Source organism: Scomber japonicus, chromosome 22, assembly GCF_027409825.1.
Source record: "Scomber japonicus isolate fScoJap1 chromosome 22, fScoJap1.pri, whole genome shotgun sequence".
NCBI classification, from domain to species: domain Eukaryota; kingdom Metazoa; phylum Chordata; class Actinopteri; order Scombriformes; family Scombridae; genus Scomber; species Scomber japonicus.
In genome coordinates, this window is record NC_070599.1 from 17,932,018 (window position 1) to 17,952,115 (window position 20,098).

Genomic DNA, 20,098 nt, shown 5'->3' on the forward strand with positions numbered 1-20,098 from the left:
TGATTGAGTATATGCTGACATAATTCATAGGATTGGTGAAAGATTTGACCTGTTGGTGGGGCAACAGGTCTACGCAATCACCAAAGTCATTATGTTGCACCATCATGGGCACCACAATGTCCCAACAAGATTTTACAGCCATCCATCCAATAGTAGTTGAGATCCATCCATTTTCTGCAGCTTATACAGGGCTGGGTCGCGATGGCATTACGCTGAGTGATGAAGCCCGGACACCACTTACCCCAGCCACGCTTATCAGCTCCTGGAGGATCCCAGGGCATTCCAAGGCCAAGGGGTCTGCCTTGGGGTCTCCTCCCAGTTAGGTGGCTTGGAACACATCTGAAGGGAGGTGTCCAGGAGACATCCTGACCAATTTGCCCAAACCACCTCAGCTGGCTCCTTTCGACTTTACTCCTAACCTCCCCACGGTCTCTAAGACTGAGCCCAGACACTCCTCGCAGGAAACTCATTTTGGTTGCTTGTATCAGCAATCTCATTCTTTCAGTCACTACCCAAAGCTTGTGACCGTGACCAAAGGTCAGGGTTGGAACGTATTCTGATTGGGAAATTGAGAGCTTCCCCTTCAGGCTCAGCTCTTTCTTCACGAGAACGGTGCGGTGCAACACCTGCATCACTGCTGATGCAGCATTGATCCTTCAGTCTCACACGCCATCTTACCCTCACTTGTGAATAAGACCCAGAGATACTTAAAATCCTCCGCTAGTTGAGATATTTCAGTGTAATAGTGGTGGACTGACTGACACTCAATGCCATCTCTAGAATCATGCCACTATCTTAAAATGTATGTAAATTAGTGCAGGAAAAGTATGAAATCTAACAAAATGGAAACATTCAAGTATCTGTGCCTCTAAACTGAAATTGTTAGGTACAATGTTGTACTTTTACTACTAAAGTTGAGATTAGACGCAAACCAAGACAGAACCACACACACACACACAGTCCTTTAAACATCCACAGTTTCTATACACGGATGGAGCATTATTGACTTAATTATTGACTGTTTGCTGAGACCTTGGCACAGAGTGTTGATGGCAGACTTTTACTGTGGCTTCAAGGTCAGTCAGTTATCAACTCTGGCACACAGACAGCCTGTATAGCCAAGATAACCATGACTTATATTTAGAGGTGCTTTTGTTTGCCTTTATTTTCTTCCAGGAGTTGTCCCTTTTGTAATGCACATTTCCTAATTGTTACAAAGGGACGTTTGCTGTTTCTTCCTGCCTTTTATGTCCCTTCCCTGGTCCTTTTTTTGTTTTGTCTGCAATCCACAACACTACACTAGGCTTGAGTGTCTTTTCATAGTCCAACCTTTCAGCTTTAATTGATGATAAGAGCACACGGGAAAAGGTTTTGACTACAGTCCATTTACTTGTTGCTATATGCCGTAATAACCATGTCTTAATGCAGTCATGCACTAAAAGGGTCCACTAACTGCACACAAAATTAAATGCACTTTACCTTTACGTAATTCAGATTTTCAAGCCCATCAGTTTGTCTTGTGCTTGATGGTGAACTGGGAAGCTGCCAAGACTCCCCTGCAGCTCTCTCCTGATGTGATCATAAAGGGCCATCCTGTAGGAAAATTAATTATAAATACAAATGGATTTAAAAGTGAAGGAAAATCAACTTAAACTAAGGTGCTCTCCAAGTTTTAAAACTCTATTGCAGGACTGAACATCATTCTTATATAAGATAGATACTACCTCATGTTTTTTCAGTGATGATGGTGGAGACAAACATCAAACGCTTTGGTTTAACATATACCATAGGTTTTCAGTTTGAGATTTCCAGTTGCAGCAGGCAGTTGTTTTTGGAGGAAACGTTTCTGTCCAGCACCAAAACAACAGATATAGAAAGTTCGAGGAATGTGGTGGAGCCTTTCGAAGCTTAAGAGCCACATATTTCCCTTAGGGCCTGGTGGACACCATGGATAAAGTAGGAGAATTGGATACAGCATTGGTGGCAGAGCCCCATTCATTCCTATGAAAGTTGCTCAGTGGTGCATGAAGCCAAAAATGCCACTTCCTGAAACTTACTATGCACATTATGGGCCCAGTGCAGCCCTGGAACATGCTTAGGAAAGACTTTTGCCAGCCAACACAGCTAACTTGAATGGGGATAAACCATTTAATCATGTTACTCTTTCAAAACATGATTGGACCAAATGGATCAAATTGTGAAAGTGAAATGAGTGATTTTGCAGGGCATGCTCAAAAAAGTTATCTACTGATTTACAGACATCTATTTCACAATGTAGGTAAACATTGTAAAAATTGGCCCAATAGCATCACGTGATGTTGTAATTACATGGTTTGGCCACTATGTAAGATTAGCTTCAAAGTGCTGTCCCTAGGTGCATGGTGGAGCCCAAAAAAAGAGCTAAAATGAGAAACACTGAACTTACATTTCTCTAATTTCTTATTACCATAAGCACGACTCAAAGTAAATGCAGATGTCACTTCATATCTTGGCCTACACAATTCAAATTTGCTTTAGTATGCTAAAAAAATTAACTTAACAACTTAAAAGATGATAATATGTCTATGTAGTGTTGGGCGTACTTGTTCTGCTGCCCCTAGAGGCCAAAATAAAATGAATGAATGCCCCTTTAAACTTTTGGTGAGGTTACAAATTATTTAACTGGGATAACAATGCTGTCACTTAACTGCCTATGTTATGTATGTATTTGGAAGGAACATTTAATTAATTTGCTCTTAAGATGTCTGATTTGGAAACCAGCGATAATCTATATGGATATTAGCCTAGAAGATGATAAAAACTCTCCATTATAATAACTTACATTTCTGAGGTATAGCCAGAAGCATGACTCCATAAAAATTATAATGTCACTTCATATCTAGACCTACTTGATGTAAATTAGCATCAGTCTGATAACAACTAACGTTGACATCAACTATACAAATGTGATATGACTTGATATAACACTTGCGGTCTCTTAATTCTTCATAAAATTGGGAAAAAATCCTTTCACTTGTAGGTCGCTATTGTCGCAATGCATTCTGAGTAGTGATGTCAAATGGTCGCAGCAGTCTTTGGTCCCAGTCAGTTTCCCTCACAGCGAGATAAACATGTCTTCCGTTCAGCCTTTCCAATTTGAACCCAAGCACAATGTCAGGGAGGAGAACAACACAACTCCGAACAGCCTCCAAAATGACCATACTGTTGATTTAATGCCTCTCTGTTTCAACAAAAACTGAACATTATAACCTTCATGAAGTGAGAATTTACTGCAGGACTGTCGTATTAGACTACAGTACTTTAGCAAGGTGGACATGATGCACTGGCAACTACTGGCAACAACCAATTTATGGCAGTTAGTATTTGTATTGTTTATTCAAGTAATTCCACTGACATTTACAAGATGCTATCTGGCAGACACCACCGCACACAAACATAGCACACAGAGGAGCTCTGTTATCAGTACTGTTTCAGGTAAATAAGCCAACTAATTCCAGAGGTAACATGGTGACCCAGGTCTGTTGGGTTTTTTTCACAGCGTTGAAGGTATTAAAAGTATGTGGCGATGATGATGATAAGAGGGTGCAAACACAGATGGTGGTTCAGAATAGTTATCAAAATCAACCAGCTATATATCAACTCAGCAGGAAAGTCAAAATAACAGCTGTACTTTTGGGAGAGTCATCAGATAACTTTTGGGAGAGTAATCAGATTACATTTGGAAGCGTAATCGGATTGTAAACTGGTCGGTTTTTTTACACTCTGTGGCTGCTAAAAACCGACTATTATCAACCATATTATTGGGTATTTAACAATAATTACACAATAGTATAATGTGATGTTGTAATTACACAGTTTGGCCACTATGTAAGATAAAGCTTCAAAGCCTGGCGCTATTCCTTGGGGCATGGTGGAGCCCAAAAACAGAGCTAAAACAAGAGTGAACATTTGAACTTAAATTTCTCAGCTAGCCAGAAGCATGACTCCAAATATATGCTAATGTCGCTTCATATCTATAGGTCTACTTTATGTAAATTTGCATCAGTCTGATAACAATTAGCCTATATAAAATGATAATTTGTCAATCTTGGTTGAGCGTACTTGTTCTGCTGCCCCCAAGAGGCCAAAAAATGAATTAATGCCCCTTTATACTTCAGGCAAGGTAACAAATTGTATAACTGGGAAGCCTATGTCTATGTTAATATTTACTTTGAAGGAAATTAATTCATTTGCTCTTACGATGCACTAAAGATCCCTGTTAGGAAACCAGTGGCCTAGTAGACGATGAAAATTCACCATTGCGACTATTTTAGAATGGTTTTAATCTCCTAAATAGCTGTTTTAATTGCTATTTTTTGTTGTTTTTGTCGTCCTACATGACGTAGAGAGGCACTGCAGAAGAGAGACAAGTTGTTGGATATATAACATTAACTAGAGACCACCGGTAGGAGGAGGGATGGAAGCGGCGGAGGAATAGCTAAAAAAAATCAACCCTGGTGTTTCTCCATTGAACATCCGACAGACGATGATGTGAGTACGAACAGAGAACGGGTTTTTAATCACCATGGAAACTGCGGGGTTTTAATCACCATGGAAACTGCGATATTTTAGTCAACGGTTAGCAGCTAACGGCCGTACGTCGAGGAGGTAACGTCGCTGCATTCTCTTGCTGTAAAATGGTTGTTTTTTTCCGCTAAAAAACCGACAATTACCTTCCGTATTATCGCGTAATTAACAATAATTACACATTAAATAATAACTCGCTGTGTGGTAGTGTAGGAGCAACCTTTAAAAAGGAGCTTGTAAAGAGTTTGCGGTGGATTAGGTCACGACGGGTCCCGTGATGAAATTTTAGAAAAAACAACCAAAAGCATTATCCAGTGTATAGTCGGGTCCCACGCCCTTGTTTTATGTTGGCTACCGTGTGTACGGCGCATTTTGAGCCCAAGCAATTATTCTTAAATTAATTCCTGTTACTAATACAACCGGCAGCATTTAAATTATTGACATTATTTTTAAAGGGCTGCTTGGGTTTTTTTGTGTAACGATAGGGTCCAGAAAGTAGACGCAGCCCCCAGCAGAGAGCTCCGTTATGTTGTAGCTTTGTTGTCATTTCAGCCGACGAGCTGGAAGAAAGATACTAAAAACCGGTACAACGTCACGATTTTTACCCTTAAATGTTAGTTTTAGCTACAGATACTTAACTCTGTGTTATTGTCATATGACGTGACTGATTTGTTTTAGCTTAAACTGTTAGATTTAGCTCGATGCGGTTATTTGTATGTTAGTACAAAGGTAGGTTTTCGGTGGTAGTCCAATACAACTCAAAGGAAATAAGCAGGACCTGTTATTTTCATTTTGTACCGATATATTGATCGTTTTATGAATAAATGAAGATGATTTGCAGACACATTTGTACACAAAAAAGAGAAACAACTTAAAGCAACCTCAAGATTTGGGGTTTTACTTAAGTATAAGGCACATTTTCTGCTATTTTCTTATGTATATATGCTAAAAAATGCACTGCTAAACTAAAACTTTAATTTTAGGCCTAGTTATAAAAACATGCTTATCAGCTGGCTCCAGCTGCTGAGCATCAGTATTTTATTCTGTCCTGCACTGTCTCTGGTTAAAACATGCCAATCACTTTCTTGTTTTTTTCTTTTAGTGAGATGTTTCTAGCCGCAGAGCTGAATACCAAATTGCCTTCCTCTTCTATCAAGAGATAGCCAGTCTGCAGGATGGAGACCCAGGAGGAATGACTGAGTTTCCTCTCCTTTGGGTGATGCACCGACAGTCAGAGAAAATGCACTGGACCGGTGGATGTGTGTTTCTGGTCCTGGTGTCCCTTATCGCCTCTCATACCGCCAGGGCCTTATCAGTGGACACGGATAGGAACCGCACGGAGAACGGCACTGTGACAGACAGTGGATTTGTCCCAGTTGTGTTCACAAAAGTGAGCCAGATAATTGCCCGCGAGGGGAGCTGCGCACTGATTGATTGCAATGTCACCGGAGACCCGCTCCCCAGCATTAAATGGTTCAACTCCCATGGAGACTGTCTGGACACAGAAACGAGTGGTAAGACACACAGTACTGTTACTTTAAGCCTGATTTCCTGTTTGTTTGTTTGTTTTCCTGCAGCGCTACCAGTCATGTCATTATAATTTCATTACAGAACACAGTGTGTGTGGTTTGAATAAGAAGGAACATTTACCAAGCACCAAAATAAAGTCCAAGTCACCGCCAGGCTTTAATTAACATTTAACATCAAAGCTACAGTCTTAACCCTCACATACTGTTCATATTCTGATGCACAATTAGTATCTACAGCAATTCACATCCATCAGTCATTAATAAATGTTTGATTAATGTTTTAACACTATTTTATGGTCCAGGAGAACATTTTATAGAATATGATGACCACAACAATATGTTTTAATGCAGATTTTTGAACTTTTTAAATAATTACAGGTTCAATTTGTACACTTGCACATATAAAAATGTGTATCAGCTGCACAAAAATAAAAAAGATACATTTTATTTACATTTTTGTGTACTGTGGATCTCATTGGGAAAAGTCCAGCTAAAATAAATGTGTATATGGTGTTTTTACAGCTCTTACATGTAAAAACTGGTGAAATTTGACCCTGAACAGTATGTAAAGGTTAACCAGAGCAAGTTAGTGAGTATACCGACATGCAAACAAGACTTTAAGTAGGAAAGTGTGTAGGAGAAGTGGTTAACCACATTTAGTCATAATATGTAGCTAAAACAGTAGTCACACACATTATTGAACCCTGCACTATAATCTGATTACTGTGAACAAGTAGATTAAACCTACTTTACCTGGTTTTGGTTTAGTGCTCCCACATTTGAATAAATATGGAGGAAGGAAAACTTTACTATTTTTTAACCTGGACCTTTTCCGTGCATGCAGTGTAATCATATGGGGCAATAGCAGCCTGTTAGTTCTAGTACTAGTGTTTTTGCCACTGACAGGCCCAGGTTGTAGTTATAAGTGTCTGATAACATTAAAGAAAGCACCATACAGAGAAATTAAACATTTTTATTAAAGCTGGGCCTGATCCAGTCTGTTATAAGATGAGATAAGATAAGATAGCCTTTATTGTCATTGTACAGTCACCTATACAACGAAATTGGGAGTGCCAAAACTGAAGGTGCATTAGTATAAAACACAGACAAAGACAAGAATAAACAAAACATTAACAACAGGCCCGACAGATGTCATAAATAAAAGCACAGCCCAGGCATGGCTGTCATGAGTAAAGATAATAAATAAAAACTAAAAAGCAGTGAAGGTGAGGCAGCGAGTTATTGCACTTGTTGAGGTAGTATTGGACGTAAGTGAAATATTGCACTATTGTACTATTAAGTGTAAAAACAAGCTGTTTAATGTCACAAGAGAGCCGTGAGCCACTGCGACTGTGGTTGCCGCCATATTGTATCTAAGCAAGCCTCACTCAAGAAGAAGTCTGGTTAGAGTTGAGCTGTTGTTGAAATCAGTTAAAATATTCAGTCATGACAGGGCTGGAGGAAGGAGTGCCAGGAGGAGTTTGTTGTGTTGGGAGTACTGTAAGTGTAGCTCAGTGTTATCTAAAAGATTTTCAAAGTCCGATTACCACAACAACTCACCTCTCATGAGACAAGTTGTTATCCCCATTAGTCACTTAGACACAAACAGATGAGAAACTAAGATCCAGGTTGAAACATGCTTCAACACGTTTCCTTTTAACTGGGAGACTGGTTTTTTTGCACACTATTTTATTATTATTTATTGCATATACTTTAAGATAAGATATTCCTCTATTATTCCCACAATGGGGAAATTTACATTATTACAGCAGCAAAGTGGACAGTAAAAAAGAAAAAAGAATAAAGAACAACAAAGGAATAGTAAAAAAAAAAAAAGAATTTAATAAAATTAATTGTGACAAGTGGTAATATTGAGTGGTAATATACCAGAGATTATATATAGTTATTGCACAGATTAAAGTGAAAGAATATATAAATATACAAGATGGTTCATCTCAAGGGGCAATGACTAATCCACAGGAAGGTAGATATATTTAGTTTAGTTTGTATTACAGGAACTGAGACAGGAACCTGTTAATATCTGGAGGGGGTTTCAGGTTTTCAGGTTTCAATTTTCAGTTTTGTGGTAGAATCTGTAACACTACTACTTATTATGGAAAAGTCAGTTTCTGTGAAGCCTACAAGAGATGTCATTCAGCTTTTATTTACAGAAGCTCACAGAGAAGTGTAACAAATATTTTCTTATAAAACTGACATGTTTGTTTTATATATATAGAGCAACCGAAGTTATCTCCCCCTTGAGTCTCTACAGGACCGAATTCAACGTTACGAGAGCTCATAAAGTCATCTTAAATTAGGCCCTAAAACCCCATCTGCTGCGCCTCTGAGGGAGATTTAATCTGGACATGTGATGTTTGACGGCAGCAAGAGGTTACAGCGATCTGCTTTATGTCAAGAAAACAAAAAACAGAGATTAGATGTTGAATAAAATAGTTTATCCCAGAAAAAACAACCCAAAAATGCTCTTAACAAGCAAGAAAAGGGAAGAGAGAAAAGCTGAGAAAGGAACTGAAGACCAGGTGAAGGTGAGTTTTAGGCTGCAGACGTTTTCAAATCAAAGTGAAACATGAGAACCAGACGTTTCTTTTGTTCCTGAGGGGAAATCTGTCTCAATTGTTGCACGTTTTATCTGGCAGCAGTGATTATTTTCTCACTGTGACAGCGCAGCATTCGTCAATTAGATTCAGGGAGTCATTTAGAAAGTCGTTCTTCATGATGGGATTCTTTACTCAGGACAATTTTCTCTTTTTTTTATCTGCGTTTTGAGTTTCTTGCAATTCATCTCAGGAGGAATGCGGAGCCGGCAGAGATGTTTTTGTGGCTTCGATGCCTCTCCTGAAGCCTGACTTGTTGAAACCTGCTGTCATGAAAGAAGAAAAAGAAGGAGGAGGAAAGGCAGCCCTGTTATTATGACCCACAGCAGAATCAGAGAACGTCTCCCCCTCCCTCACACAGAAGAAGATAATTAGTGAGCGTTACATTTTCACCTCAGCAGTGATAAACACAGCGACCTGTCCTCTTAAATCTCTTCTGCAGACATATTTTACTTCTGCTTCACTTCTTCTACTCGTATTAGCGGGCAGCACATCAATCGCATCACATGACTTGGGGGTAAAATTAGAAATAGGGCGGATGGAACGCTGCTTTCCTGAATCCTTCCTGACTCTCCATTCATCTTCTCCAGAGGTTTCCAGAGAAAAGTTGATCATGTTAGCGGGGTTAAAAAATGAGAAGGGGGGGGGGGGCAGGATACAGGATACAGATTTTTACACCTTCCTGTGATATCCCTCTGTCCGTCCGTCCTCCCACGCAGATGAGTGGTTGAGGAGGATGTGGAGAAGTTGTAGCTGAATTCATTAAAACTCAAAGCTCGTTAGTCTTCCTTGAAAGGCGTCCTTAAGTTCAGGACAAAGCTCGGGCCTAACTGTCAGCAGTTTTAATTAGGAGCTGTCAGGTCGAAGGTTAGTCGCCGTTATCAATGATATCTTTAATGAGCCACCCCCCAAAAATCAAGTCAAGTCGAAGTTTATTTATAAAGCACATTTAAAACAACCTCAGTTGACCAAAGTGCCGTACAAGCTTAAAACACAAGATAAAATAAAGCAGTTGTGAGTAAGATGAGCCATAAGAACACAGTTGATGAAAGCAAAATGTAATTACACAATAAAAGTCAGTATGTCAAGCTCAACTAGGATTAAAAGCCGATGCAAAGAGTTGAGTCTTAAGCAATGATTTACAACTTTCCAGGGTCTGAGCAGTTCGGATATTATAAGGTAGACTTCCACAGGTTTGGAACAGCCAAATAGGGTGGTGCCAGACTATTAAGAGCTTTAAAAACAAGTAATAAAATCTCGAAATGGATCCTGAAACTGACAGGAAGCCAGTGTAGCGTGATGGGCGTAATGTGATCATGTCATCTCTTCCCAGTCAGGGGACGGGCTACTGCATTTCGAACCAGCTGCAGGCAATGAAGAGACAACTGATCAACACCAAAATATAATATGAATGACTCTCTCAAATTAGCTTAAACATACATTCAATGTTGGATGCAAGTTGTAAAAGACAGCAAGCTTTATGATCTAAAAAAAACCCAAATATTATGTAATCTGACTCTCTGAGCTTTAGCCATGAGGTGAGAGAATATATAATTATATGTACTTTGGGTTAAATCATGTTTCCCTGCTTGTTGAACTCACGTCACTCTGACGTAAAATAGTTTGCACCTGATTTGATTCGAGGCACCAACTCCAAAACTCAGAGCGGAGCGTTCGTTTCCAGATGAGACGCGGCCATGACACCTGTTAAAATATTGAAGGCACGACAGAAATAACAAGGTCACAGCTGCTCTACAGTCTCTGAACTCACAAACCCAGATTAAAGTCATGTTTAAACCATCTGTCGTCCTCATATATCAGATATACTGTACACTGCTCACACAGCCAAAGACCGACAGACGACAGATTACTGCAGACTTTCTGTATCTGAACATTAATTAACAACTTTTTGGCTTAAAGGTGCTGTTTTATTTATAGATATACTGAATTGTGTATATATGTATACATACACACCAAAACATTGTGCTCTCTCTCTCTCGAGTTGTCAGACAACATAAAAAATGCAAAAAGTACAACGTAAGCAGAGCCGAGTCAGCAAGTTCCTGTTTGAAAAGCAGCAGAAATCAGCAGCAGATCAGAGTTTCCAGAGAAACCGACGCATTAAGTGGATTTTCAGTTTAAACATCGACCGCAGAGTGACTCACTTACTGGGCAAACAGCTTATTTAATGGTTTGTGTGGTGCAGGTGAATAATCAGCTTCAGTTTTAACAGCACAGATGAACAGAAGCAGCTGTAATAGAAGGAAAACTATAGTCGGGTTACTGTTATAAAGACATTTAAGTCACTAAAGGTAAAGTCGAGGTCGAGAACGTGGTGATGACTTGGTCTGTTACAAAGAGCTGTTTATATTTTTAATAAGGTGTTTTTAATTAATGTCTTAAATTGTACATAACTTGTAAACGTTTCGTTCTTCCTGTTACTTAAAAGCAGAACTAGGGACTGGAGTTGGAAACTACCTTTAGCTCTGAATGCAGAACATCAGTGGAAGTGACACTGTTAACTTGAATTGTCTCCATCAAATAAACGGAATAATGTAAATATAATGTGGCGATCGGTCTGATGATCAGACACATTGTAACCAAACGTCCAGGTGAACCAAGCTTGTCGTCATGGTAACTTGTCTGCATCTCTCTACAGGTGGGAAGTGGTGGCTGCTGGACAATGGCATCCTTAACATCACCAGCATCGAGTTTGCGGACCGCGGGAAGTACACGTGCATGGCATCCAACGTGCACGGCAGCTCGAACTGCACGGTGACGCTGCGTGTCGTCTTCACCAACGGCGACATGGGCGTGTACTACATGGTGGTCTGCCTGGTGACCTTCACCATCATCATGGCACTTAACATCACGCGCCTCTGCATGATGAGCAGCCACCTGAAGAAGACGGAGAAAGCCATCAATGAGTTCTTCCGCACCGAGGGTGCAGAGAAGCTCCAGAAGGCCTTCGAGATTGCCAAGCGGATCCCCATTATCACCTCGGCCAAGACGCTGGAGCTTGCCAAGGTCACGCAGTTCAAGACGATGGAGTTTGCGCGGTACATCGAGGAGCTGGCTCGCAGCATCCCACTGCCGCCACTCATCATGAACTGCCGCACATTCATGGAGGAGATCCTGGAGGTGGTCGGCGTGGAGGAGATGAGGCACACCTTCCTCAGACAGGCGCCGGAAGGACACAGCGAGGTGATAGGCAGGGTGCCCTCCATCGGGGCGAGGGACGTCTTCACCATCCTGCAGGAGAGGGAGCGGGAGAGGGAGCGCAGCGAATCCCCGGCCGCCGATTCGGACAACTCCTCCGTTCACGAACAGCCGCAGCACATCGCCATCCAGGTGTCAGTCCACCCACCGCTCGCCATCGGCATAGAGGCACCGCCGCAGCCTGAGGCCTCCCCCTCTTCCCCTCCTCCGCCTTCCTCTCCATCGCTGACTCCGGTTCACCACGAGGAGCAGCCCGAGGTGGAGGAGGAGAAAGAGGAGGTGGTAGCGGAGGAGGCGGTAGTGGAGGAGGCGGTAGCGGAGGAGCAGAGCGCTGAACGGGCTTCACCCGAGCCGGTGGCGAATAACGTCACTCCGTGTCAGGTGATATACGAGAGCCATGTGTGACGACAACAACACACCGACGAGGGGCGACGAGGGGTTATCCTGCTATGCATTTCAACTTGAAGACAACAAATAAGTCATAACAAAAAAAAACAATCAACATTTAAAATCTTTATCGACTGAAACACGGAGAAGAAAATCATAAAGTTTGTCGACAGCTGAGCGTTTTTTTTTTCCTTCATGCTTGAATGTAAACGGGAGGAGTAATCAATCAATACGATACTAATGTAACAAGCAAAGAATTGTAACAGAGAGAGATTTTTGACAACTTACAAGAAGAGGAGGAGGAATAAGAAGAGTTTTTAATTTCTCACCGTGTTCAGAGGTGTTTTTTCGACTTTGAACTCCAGAAATATGCCTCAAGCCTCGGTCTTCACGCTGTTTTCCAAAAAACAAACAAAACGCCACGAGAGCCGAGCTTCCTTCATCCGCTCAATAAACTCACATCCTGTTACTGTTCGTGTGTCAACTCCTGAAAAAAGAGATCCTCACTCCTCAATCACAGTTTCATGATTGTACCGGCTGCTGTATTTCTACTTAACGAAAAAAAACAAACACTTAAATTCAGCCAGGTGGCGCTCTGTGCGTGTGTGTGTACGATGTATTTCACACTTGTTAGTTTTTATCAGGTTCATTGAGGAATATTTTTAAGAGTAGTATTATATTATTACCCACAGTGGTGTGATTTTAGTTTTTTGTTTTTTCAGCTAGTTTTAAAAGCACTTTTTAAAAAGAACTGTTTGTCTTGAGGATTAGCTTCTTTTCCTCCTGTTGTGCTGTTATAGTTTTTTTTTTTCATTCTTTAAATTTCATTTAATTCCTGATTTGATCTCGGCATCGTCTCGCTTTCCCCGCAGAAGCTTTATAAACGGTGATAGTTGCATTTCTGCTGCATGTGAAAGTAAAGTGGATATTTGGAGATTGTTAAACATCATTTCTTTCTCTGGGACATAGAAAAAGGACTTTTTGGTCTTTTTCTCTTTTTCTTTTGCTTCTTGGGTGACGGTCCGGTTGGAAATTAACTGGACGCTGCTCTGCTTTTTCTGGTGCTCCTGTGATGCATCTTTTTTTTGTAGTGGAATAAAAATGGAAAGTGCTGTGTAAAAAAAAAAATCATTCATTTAATCAATTTCACACATTTAACTGGCTATAAATGTCTGCTATTCCCACATACATCTCTGTCAGCTATCACTTGTAATATCTCCTTAGTATTAATAAATATTTTAAGGAATTTTCAATCTATCTAACATGAAGTTTTATGTGTTTTGGTCGCTATCTGTCCTCTAAAATGAAAAGTGGGGTAGCCAAAGAACAAATGAGCTAAGTATAAAAGCCAAGATACACTGATAACGGGCTCTTATTTCTCTCTCCAGTGTCCTCATGAGGTGTATTAATAATGTAAGCCAGACTCCTTTCTGTCGTGGCGGTGGTCGCCATGGTTACAGGACCGTCTGTCCTGAGGAGACACAAACGGTGAGGGAGGAAATGTGATTTCCTGACCTCCTGGGGGAGAACGAGCTTATCGGAGGAAGAAAAAAACACCAATGCAGAGCGTAAAATCTGCAAAATGTATGTGGGATGTTTTTGTGGAAGCGTATCTCCAACAAAAGCAGTCTATGTAAAAAAAAAAAAAGACATAAATAAAAGATAATCTGAAGTTGACGGCTGTCAGACGCATGAATGATAGATGAGCTGTAACCGGACACACGAAGAGGACACACAGCGTTCTTTCAAGCTTTCGTCTCTGTCCGACTTATAAACTGATCTGAGCTTTTATTTGGTATGCATTTTTAATTTCTCCTACATATTTGTAATGAGTAGGACCTGATACGTAAAAAAAACTAAGCATCGTCTTTGAACAGGAAGTAGTTTTAAAAAAAGATAATGTCCTCATATGGGGGACATTTTAATGTATAACAATGAATTCACCAGTACAAAACAAACATTAATCTCCTTACACTTACACCAACGATAAAGTCCCAATGTTCTCAAATGAGTACTTCCTGATTAGCTGTGTCGTATCTTGTTGCTATTGCTAAAGTTAGTCAACTTTGTATCAAACTACCAACATTATTAAGCATAAATAAACTGTTTTCGGCCATAACATTTGATAAGTTTTGTACCTGGTCTACTTTTGTCTGGAGATCAGCTATTGATTGACTCAGCCAAGATACTGACATTCTGTTTTTACACAGATTAATGTATTGTACTTTTGTGACCATGAGGCAGAACAAATGTGAAGGAGGTCAACAGGTCAAAGTTAAGCAGAATGAAGTATAAGGTCCAGTAAACCCAAAATATAATGTCCCCATTTGAGGACGCAGGGTCAAAGGAGATTAAAGGACTAGTGTAAAAAATGTAGGTAGATCTGTTAGGTAGGAATTTAATTTACTATTCATAAGTATGTTTTAATCAGTTTATAATCACCTGAAAATAATAAGAACGAGCCTTTGTACCTACAGACGGAGCAGGTTTTCTTCCACGGAGACATGGAGGTATAAAGAGAACTGGATCAGAGGCGGACCCTTTCATTCCTATGAAAGCTGCTTAGTGGAACACAAAGCTAAAAAAATATTCTTCTGTTTTTTCCCTCTTCCACATTACTGGGCCAGCTACTTAATGGTTTATTTTCACATTTGTAAAATATAAATCAGAGAGGAAAAAGTAAAATAAAACTAAAAAGGTGCAGGGAGGTAGAAACCCATTATGGGCTTATCCTAAAACGTCACCTATAAGATATAAAACACAATAACAATGCAAAGTAAAATATCAAAAACTACTACTAGCTACTTCTAGTTTAGCCCTCTGGATATCTGAAATCACTACGTTTACTATACAGTGCTCTACATATACCATCCGCCTTTTATTTGTGTGTCTGAATGCTGATTGTGTTTATATCTTAATATTCACTGTTATTTTGCCCTCAAATATTCAACAATGGGAAGAGAAAAAAGTTCATTCTGCTAACAGTCCTCAAGACGTGAAAAATACATATAATACGAAACAAAATTATGACGATTAGTTAGAGTCTGAAATCTTGAGGAAAAGTCTTTCTGGGCCTAATAGCGTCACGTGAAGTTGTAATTACACAGTTCGGCCACTAAAATTAGCTTCAAAGCACGGCGCTCTTTCTGGAGGCTTACAGAAAGGCCGCTATGTTTCTACAGTAGCCCAAAATGGACAAACCAAATAATGTCTCTAGAGAGAGAATTCATAAGTGTTCAGCCTCCTTCATGCTCGAGAGATCGGGATTAATGGGCATAGGGGTATTCAGTTGGTTGTAATCTGCAACCTCACCGCTAGATGGTGCTAAATCCTTCACACTATGGTTTGTGTCTGCAGACATCTTCCTCATCCATCTCTTTATCTTAACCCTCTCTTAAGCACTTCCACCCCTCGTAAAACTTGAAAAAGATCCAGTCGTTTTGTCGTGAAAAAACAAATTAGACACAGACACCGGAACCTGTGCAACTTGAATCTTTTATCTTTTTAATTTAAAACAAAATTTTAATCTTTACATATTTTGTTTTAAATGTACAATCAAACAATCAATGTAATCATACATAAAATTCTTCTTCTTCATAATAATAATAATAATAATGCACAACTCTATCGACACTACCCATAACTTAAAAAAAAAAACAGCAAAAAGAAAAAAAAAAGGAAAAAACATCGAGATCAGTATGAAATACAATGTTAGGCAACACCACTGGTTAACAAAGACGATGTTCTTCTCCCCGTCGACCCACAGCGGGACAGTCACTGCAACACAAGATGAACCCAACCTTCCTCTCACTCTCACACACGCACGCGCACACACACATCCATCTGCCACCACTCTTCAGGTAAGGTGCTACTGTTTGTCTCTCTTTGCTCCACCGTCTCCCCCGTCACTTCATTTCTTCCCTCCATCATCATCTTCTCCTTCGACAGTTTTATAACACATCGCCTGACGTGCTCTGAAGGTGATAAAATGGGAGCGGCAGGTGTGTTTTTTTTTCCTGGCTGTGGAATGAAAAGACGGAGCGTGCAAAGCCTAAAAAAAGAAAAAAAAAAAACTTTGCCAGGCACTTGGCGAGATTGGACACGCAAGAGCAAAAGTTGCTGGAACCAGAAGCAGATGCAGCCAGATGTTTCTTTTTACATTTATCTCAGTGGTTCTTACTCAGTATTAACATTGGTGTCTGTTCCTTTAGGTACTGTGCAGATGGAAATATCGACCAAAAGAAGAGAGTCAAATTCTGGCTTTTACTAAATTTGGAATTTAAATAATCTTGAGTTGTAATTTGTAAACTAGTTTTTGTGTAATTTATCTTTTTGATGTTTGAATTGTAGTGATTTTGTTGGTGCCACCTGGACAGAGGGATGTCAAATAAGTAATAATGTTATTTGTTGTAGTGTGTGATTTGTCATTTTGCTCTTAATGCCAAATAAATTTAATTAAATTCCTTCTATGTCAGTGGTTCCTGACCTCCATATTGGGGTATTAAAGATTGAAGGGATTAAAATAAACACACATCACCTCCCCCTACTTTCCTCTATTGTATGCTTTTCTCTTGTGAAATGTTTCAGGCCTTTTAAAAAATCTTTCTAATTAAGGGTATTTATAACCAATATACGGTGAGTTACATAGTAAATTATCTACAAAAATCATTTGAGAAACCATTTGTGGATAAAATAACCAGATGGAGTTTTTGGCTAACAGTTTACAGATCAAGTTACTTCATCATATTGGCACAAAAATCATAAATAAAACTCCAATATCACCACTAAGCCATCTTGCCCTTTTATTTGCAACAAATTAAAACAGCATGGAGTCCCAAAATAAATCAGAGGGGGGTCAAAAGATGATTAATTACTGTTTCCAACTTCTCTCTAATTCTCTTGTTTTTCTTGGCAACATTTTCTCAGATATGTTCACCTCTGCAGGACCCTAAAAAACACTTCAAATAGTCAGAACCTGTTGATGCTGCCACAAGCCAAAAATGATGAGAACCGTTGCTCCTCAGAGGTCAAAAGATAAAATATGAGTGGTCATGAGATCATTAACAATACAGAAAATGTGTGTGTGTGAGTCTGAATTTTCTTGAGAAATACTAATAGTAGAAAATGCAACCTGTGATTAAAGGCCAAGAGGGGACATGAGACAGAAAAGTAAGGAACCACTGAGTGATCCAATCATATTTTAATCATGCTGGGTCTTCATTTGTAAGTTAGTGTCATGTGTGGAATAAAGATAAAGTTTAAGCTCTTTAACTTGCTGGTTCCAGCTTCTCCTCCAAGCTGAAGATTTTCTGCTTTTTCTGTTTTTCTAAAGATTGTAAATTATACATTTTTCTTTGTATTTTTCGGCAGCAAACTGAACTTTATGAATATTTGACTTTTGGACGGTTAGCTGGACAGAACAGGAGATTTAAAGACATCGCCTTTTTAATCATGAAACTCAATCGATCATTAAAATAATAGTGCAGTTTTGAGCCCAACACTTCATCTCTCACCAATCCTGCAGGTTCAATCAAACACAAACAACTACTGTAAAACACTTTATCAATCAAAGCGTGATGTTAACGAGGGCGTAAATATGTAAAATCTTTGTTTTTCAGTGTCTGGACTCAGATCAATGCTTCCAAAGACGGATCGAGTGTTAAAATAATATCTGTCGGGGTCTAACGAGAGGAAGGAAGTCTCTCCTCTGATAATAAACTGAGAAAAATATAAAATCCAACAGTCAGCAGTTTATTTTTTGGGGTTTTTCTTGAAAATATAAGACGTTATTTCCCTCAGACGTGGACAGATTCACACAAAAAAAAAAAGAAGTCAAGTTGTAGCATCGTCACCATCTTTCATCTCCTCGGCAATTATTTTAACGGATTCTCTTAAAACAGTGCAGATTTCCAGTTTTATATTTTTTTGTTTCAAGCCATATAAAAAGTTAATTGATTATAGCAAGATCAATAGTCTAAAAGTAGCAAGAGTAATAGTTTGAGAAGAAAAAGGATTTAACTTGTAACAGAGTACACAGAAGAACTCAAGCCTGGACACTTTTTCCTTTTTTTTTCTTTCTTTCTTTTTTTTTTTAACTTCGCCCGCTTTCACGCTGAATGAATGAACGGGACGGGAGTCGATAGGTGTGTGTCCTCCTCTGACAAACACACACACGCACACACACACACACACGCACACGCACACGCACACACACGCACACACACACACACACACACACACACACACACACACACACACACACACACACACACACACACACACACACACACACACACACACACAGCTCAAGCTGGCTCAGAAGTGAAAGCACGCACTCACAAAAAGGTCTTAACTTTTTCACTTTTTTTTCCTTCTGAAAGGGAACATTGTTTGTTCTTGAAATACAGTACCCATCTGTCTCTCTGTCGCACATACACATACACACACATACACACACATACACACACACATTAAAGACCCAACGTGCACTCGGGGGGGGGGCGAGGGAGCAGCCATGTGTGCCATGACACGATCTTGAGATGCTGCCATGTGTTCGGGGATGTGGAGCAGGTGGCGGGTTCCTCTCCGTTCCCGTGGTAACCTGGCTGGAATGTAGTAGCGCTAGAGACGCACACGTTCTCACACACACACACACACTCACATGTATTTCACAGGTAAACAATGCTTAAATCTGGGAGGACGGACAGGTCTGCTGTGTGTGCGGGGAGTTAGGGGGGGTGAGTTTCTTTTTCCAAAAACAGGAGCCTGGAGGTTTTCAAGGTCCCTCATCGCATCCCTCATCAGCGGTTCATTCTGACCTTTGACCCCAGCCAGGCAAAAACATCCTTCACCACCACCACGACCTCAGCGCTCAGTGGCGACGGGACAAGGGGTGAGGCACATGAAGAGTGCAAATGAGTGTATCTTTACAGGTTGTGTGTGTGTGTGTGTGTGTGTGTGTGCGGACAAGCCAGAGCATGCATGTCTGTTTCAGGGGAGAGGGGTGTGTGCAAGTGCAAAAAGTGTGTGTGTGGGTGTGTGTGAGTGTGGGTGTGTGTGTAAAAAGTGCATTCCTCATGTGTGTGCCTTTGACCCGTGACCTCCTTGTGTGTCCTCAGCAGCCAGAACGGTAATCAAGTCTTTTTTTTCCCCTCTCATGGCCCGATTTAGTCTTTTGGGGGGGGGGGCCACAGTCAGTCAGCGAGGTTCAGGGGTCTACAAAACTGAAAAAACTAAAAAGAAAACAAGGTCCGTGTGTCAGAGATTGGAGCCGTTCAGGAGGCGCACTCCCTCTTCCTCCACCTCTTCCTCCTCCTCCTCGCTGTCGTCTCCCCCTCCCGCCCAGCCGTCCTGGAAGGAGCGGATCAGTTGAACATGATGGACTCGGGATCTTGGTTTGCCATTTGAGCCATGTGACGAAGGATATCTTTTTTTGTGATAATACCAAGAAGTCGCCTGCAGGGGGAGACAAAGGAGAGAAGAGGAGAGGAAAGAAAAAAAGAGGTTATGACAGTGAGGAGGAGGAGGGTCTGCAGCTGGAGTAAAAGGAGAGAAAACAAACGTCATGTTCTTGTTGGCAAGTTTTGTCCGATTTGGCGAGGAAGTCTTCAATCAGAGAGAGAGAAGCACGTGGTTTCAATTTGATTCGATTTTTGGCTCGTAAATTAAATCCCCCCGCCAACAAAAACATGAGTCCCTGAGGAAGCAAAAGTCAGCAGGAGGAGGTGGAGGAGGAATAGGAGGAGGGAGGGAGGGAGTAACCGCAGCAAGGTGGAGTGAAAG

At 40.5% G+C, this 20,098-nt stretch overlaps 3 protein-coding genes across 3 annotated transcripts in view; 2 read left to right on the forward strand and 1 right to left on the reverse strand.

Annotated features, from left to right (window-relative positions):
• The window catches only part of clcn3 (chloride channel 3), a 248,766-nt gene that overhangs the window by 205,263 nt on the left and 23,405 nt on the right, over positions 1 to 20,098 (reverse strand). Inside the window, exon 14 of the mRNA XM_053343551.1 lies at positions 18,545 to 19,771. Within this exon, the coding sequence (XP_053199526.1) occupies positions 19,574 to 19,771 (198 nt within the window). The 3' untranslated portion in view covers positions 18,545 to 19,573. The remainder of the gene's footprint in view (positions 1 to 18,544; positions 19,772 to 20,098) is intronic.
• aadat (aminoadipate aminotransferase) overlaps positions 1 to 20,098 on the forward strand; it is a 42,266-nt gene that overhangs the window by 9,334 nt on the left and 12,834 nt on the right. The window lies entirely within an intron of this gene.
• Positions 4,329 to 13,993, forward strand: mfap3l (microfibril associated protein 3 like). The gene is made up of 3 exons (XM_053343529.1): positions 4,329 to 4,530; positions 5,669 to 6,080; positions 11,370 to 13,993. Exons 2-3 carry the CDS (start codon positions 5,759 to 5,761, stop codon positions 12,332 to 12,334), a joined length of 1,287 nt encoding a protein of 428 aa, XP_053199504.1. The 5' UTR covers positions 4,329 to 4,530; positions 5,669 to 5,758; the 3' UTR covers positions 12,335 to 13,993.